This window comes from Eufriesea mexicana, unplaced genomic scaffold, assembly GCF_001483705.2.
Source record: "Eufriesea mexicana isolate 0111107269 unplaced genomic scaffold, ASM148370v2 scaffold354, whole genome shotgun sequence".
In the NCBI taxonomy this organism is placed as follows: domain Eukaryota; kingdom Metazoa; phylum Arthropoda; class Insecta; order Hymenoptera; family Apidae; genus Eufriesea; species Eufriesea mexicana.
In genome coordinates, this window is record NW_016908520.1 from 766,170 (window position 1) to 770,861 (window position 4,692).

The window sequence follows — 4,692 nt, forward strand, 5'->3', positions numbered from 1 at the left end:
ACAAAAATTTGACGACGGAGAAGCGAAATTAAACCGAAAGATTTATGCATGTGGAAAAAACAATTATATAATGGAGAGTTATTATTGTTGTTCGAGGTTATGAGGGAGTTTTTACTTTCGCAGAACCGTGAACAATGCACGCGAGGATGTAGCGAAATATGAAATATAATAATAAATATGATTGAAAATATTATGTATATAATGATATGGTTTTTACTCGTTGAACGTAAAATGTTTCTGCACGCGTTACGGTAAAAATATTTGTAGCACTCGGACACAGTGGTAAATATTACTGCACGATTCCGTGTGTGGAAAACCGATAAAAATAAAAGCATGTTATAAACATAGTAAGAGATACGCGATGTGTCATCGTAAGGCGTGTTTTGTGGTATATGGTAATTGAGATAAAAAATAATAAAATAAGAAGATCGTTGTATATATAGAAAAAGTATATGCATGTATAGAGTGATATTAGAAGACATGTAATTTGGTAATGATTATATTCCAATTATAATTTCATAGTATACAATATAATGATGAATAATACGATAACAGAACAATATTACTGTGCCAAAAGATTTCTAATATTAAAAATAACCGTTTGTTTAAATATTTAACAATTAATAATGTCATTACTATATTTTAAAAATTGTATTATCTGAAAATCATATTGAATAGTCGAGTCTATATCTCACTGCTTAATGATTCGATTGTTAATCTAAATGGATCGATTAACGTTCGATTAGGTTTTTGAAATTTTGTAACTTATAATACAATATTATATATAACCGTTTTAATATTGTCGTGTTACAAAGAAATATGATATTCTTCATTTTAAACGCATATTTGTAAATAAACTAACAGTAGCAGAATTATGTATCAGTAAATACGAAAATAAAAATTGAATCTAGGGAATTTTCAGACCATTTCACAGTAATGCATTAAGCATGATTTCCGTTTTCGGCCATCTTGAACATTTTAGTTCATAATTTAAACACGTAAGGTAGCAAAGCGCCCGTGGTCAATTCAATCGCGCAAACTCCCGAAAAATAATAAACAAAAGGAGCGATGGATCTTTTCCACCGAAGCTGCTCGATAATGTATCGTATCGTGTCCCTGCTTGTTTAAGTGTTTATACGCGTGAAACAGCACCGCGGGGTGAGTTTACGTAACAGAAGACTATATATCGTTATCATAACGTATTACATCACATAAATAATCCTTCTGTTTATATTTATTAAAACATTTGGTATGTAAACTTAGAAAATTTTGAGGTTATATTGACAATCTATGATGGTCGCGTAACAAGAGGGCTCTAATGAATTTGCGATGTCGTAGATATTGTTCAATACCTATATTCAAACTATCTTACTAAATTCATAAATAATGCATTCGATTTGAAAAATTTTTCTTGTTATACTAGAAGAAGAAAATTTCGTCAAAAGAACGCTAGCTTACAATTTGATGCATTTGCTCCGCCACATTTGTTATACGAATTTTCAGCCGCCCCTGTTACTGCTCGTATTTATAATCATATCGTAATGCTTACGTGACACAATTACTGATACTCTTTAAATGATAATATTATTCTTCATCCTCTATTATTAAACGTATATTAATAATGAGCGCCATAATGTTTCTTTATATCTGAGATAGAATTTCGTATTTTATGTTATTGTTAAATAATCATAAAATTTTAGAGTAAAAGTATGTGAATAGTATATTAATATTGAATAATATTAATATACAGTTCCTTTAGTTACCTAAAAATATCTTTGATTTATATAACTCACTTATGCATGTCTATTATTTAAAAATATAGATAGTAAACTATTAGTTTCTCTTACTTTGAATAAATTTATTTTCAGTTACAAAATGACAGAAGGGAGCGTAACCAGAATGAAGCGCAATGGCGCTCGTCTTTTTAAAAATCCTCCACAACCTCATATGTGTATACAAGATTTTATACAGGTACTCTCAGTTATAAAACTATTATACATATTTTAGAAATTAAATGTGTTCAGAATTTTATATTAATTCCTACTCATGCTTTTATAATTACCATCTAAAGTGTCACGAGTAATGAAAATAAATTAAAACTTAATTGTTTTGTTATTTTAGGGCACTCCTGTCCCATGTTATGTAAATGTTTTATCTTGGGAGAAGATTGCGATGCCATTAAAACTTTCACAACCTATACCTTTCTATGGAGGAATGAGAGTGCGACCACCTCGTACAAAAGTAGAAGCTGTAGTATTCGCTGTAATGGCTAATCCTGAAGTTCTTCGTATTAGTGGCAAAAACGCTCAAGATCCAAAGGTACCTATAGTACACAATTGTTATACTTGAACACATTTATGAAGAACAATTTCCTGCACGGCTCTATTTTTGCTACAGAAGCGTTCCAGCTTAATAGAGCTTTTACTAGACTTTGTGGAAAGGATGAACGCAGGCGTAGTTTTTATGCGGCAGTACACAATACTGAAAGATCGGGATATTACCGGTGAATTGAAAGAAGTGTGGAATGCAGTACAAGCGAGGCGAGATTTGGAACAACCTCTACCACGGCAGCAAGAAACTTGGATCGACGCACAGCCACCTGTTCCTCAGTATCCTCAATATCAAGATCATCAGCAACAAGATTATACATCACAACCTCCACAATATCATTCGAGCGTAGCATATGGTAGGGCAATAAGTAACGAAGGTATGCATTACGAAAGCTATGGTCATCAACCTCAGAGTCCAGTAATTACACAAAACGATCAGATGTACCAATCCGGGCAATTAGTACCACATCAATATCATGGAAACGTTCCTCGGGTTACACCGATCGGTTCTAGAGATCGTAGAGACAATATAGTACAGAATATTCCGCAACAAAACTGCCCTGCATATCCAGCCTCACAGTACCAATTTCAACAATTACCAAGACAAATGGTACCTCAGTATGTAAATTCGAATGTTCATCCTAACGCTAACCTTAATTATGGGCCAGCCACAAACACGAATGTTAACCCAAATATAAATACAAATTTAGCAGCACCTTTGCAACAGTACATAACTTACCAACAGCGCATGGATAACGCGATGCACATTGATATGCGCAGAATGCAACCGCAACAGCAGCAGATACATTTGAATCATGTGCAGCCGGTTCCGCCATACGAACTAGCAACACCATACAATGTTCAAACAAATTCATCGATTAATGTTCTTAGATTAGGTAGACCACATATGGGTGTTGCACAGAAGAACAACGCTAGTAAGAGACAAATGAATTCTCCAACTCATTCCAAACAATCTTCTTGTACAAATTGTCAGAACAAAAACACATCCGATAATAGCACAAAGACGAAGAGTCCTGTAAAAGTTTTACAACGTGAGTTACCATCGAATGATCGACAAGATATAAATAATCATATACTCACTGATAATAAGATAGTCGTTGACAAAGGTTCGGTCGAAGAAACAAAGAATATACAAGTAACGGATTTAGATGAAGAAGTTAAGAAGAATAATGATTCTGATGGTGAAACAATCGAACTATCTAGGAAATCGAATGATACTCATACTTCAGATTCAACGTCAACAAATACAGGACGAGATACAACAAATTCTATCGAAGATACGCCTATTTTTGAGGAGAAACAGCATGAAGTAAAAAATACAGACGTTCCAAACGGTCAAAATATACCTGATCAAAGACATCCAAAGTCAAAAGCTATTGTAATGAGAGGAAACAAACATAAAGAAAATACAGAGAATAACAGAACGATTCGTATTAGATTCGTTAACGATCAAAAGAATGATAGTCCAAAACGTTCTCAGACAACAGTCAATAGCATTATCAAAAGCGTTTTCAAAATTCATCCAGGTATGTCTGGCGAAGAAACGTCAAATAAACGACGAATTTATGGTCAGACTAAGAATAATCCTAAGATTAACGGTGAAACCGAAGAAATACAGCAAGGATACACGATATTAAAGAAAACAGATTCAACCACTCAGGAAGAAATAGCGAGCGAGCTAGCTCAACTATCCATTCAAGACTGCAAAGATGCGACCGAAGTTAGTCCTGTGCTCTCGTGATAGCCTAGTTTGTAACTAGTACCAAGTACTAGCTTGCAACTAAAGAGCAATGGATTCAGTGTAAATAGATAGAACATTAATCAATAAAAAATTAAAAAAAAAAAGTCAAAATGAAAACAAGTACTAAAGAGGGGGACACGAAACCACAATACATACAAACACAATCGTACCAAAATATCAGGACGTGCTTTTTGCTGACCGCCGTTTATTTTTTGACGAATCCATTCGTCTTCCTTCGCATAATTTTAACAAGACGGATCATAGCGAAAAGTTCTTCAACTGTGAAATCAGATATTTTAAAGTAAATAAAAATATCTGTTTTCTGTGGATAAGCACAGACGAACTACATAAAGCTTCTACAGAAGGATTAACAAGATTAACTAAAAAGCGGAGCTTTCAAAAGAGTTAGTTCTTATTAAATATTAAATAACTTAAAGAGTGTTCATAATACGAGTTCAAACGGCAACAAGAAATACATATTAATGCGTATTTGTTCATCAGGATCCGTCAGAAACAATTTTGCTTCCAGTAATGCCTGTTAATAGTCTTCAAATGAAAAAAGAACTGATATTAATTGCATAAAATAGTGATACGCTATTT

At 33.4% G+C, this 4,692-nt stretch overlaps 1 protein-coding gene across 2 annotated transcripts; it reads left to right on the forward strand.

Annotated features, from left to right (window-relative positions):
* Positions 1-1,069: 1,069 nt before the first annotated feature.
* LOC108556211 (uncharacterized) lies at positions 1,070-4,288 on the forward strand. Of its 2 annotated transcripts, none has more exons than XM_017912205.1 (4): positions 1,070-1,158; positions 1,869-1,971; positions 2,122-2,319; positions 2,398-4,288. In XM_017912205.1, the coding sequence occupies exons 2-4, from the start codon at positions 1,876-1,878 to the stop codon at positions 4,090-4,092; spliced, it is 1,989 nt and encodes a 662-aa protein (XP_017767694.1). In that variant the 5' UTR covers positions 1,070-1,158; positions 1,869-1,875; the 3' UTR covers positions 4,093-4,288. The 2 variants fall into 2 exon arrangements, with proteins under 2 accessions (XP_017767694.1, XP_017767695.1); XM_017912206.1 differs by lacking the exon at positions 1,070-1,158 and adding an exon at positions 1,227-1,249.
* The last annotated feature ends 404 nt before the right edge of the window (positions 4,289-4,692 follow it).

Coding starts and splice junctions, on each gene's coding strand:
- LOC108556211 (XM_017912205.1), top strand. CDS start 1,876: ATGACAGAAGGGAGCGTAACCAGAATGAAGCGCAATGGCGCTCGTCTT. Junction 1,972..2,121: donor GTATACAAGATTTTATACAG/GTACTCTCAGTT, acceptor TTGTTATTTTAG/GGCACTCCTGTCCCATGTTA. Junction 2,320..2,397: donor AAAACGCTCAAGATCCAAAG/GTACCTATAGTA, acceptor TTTTTGCTACAG/AAGCGTTCCAGCTTAATAGA.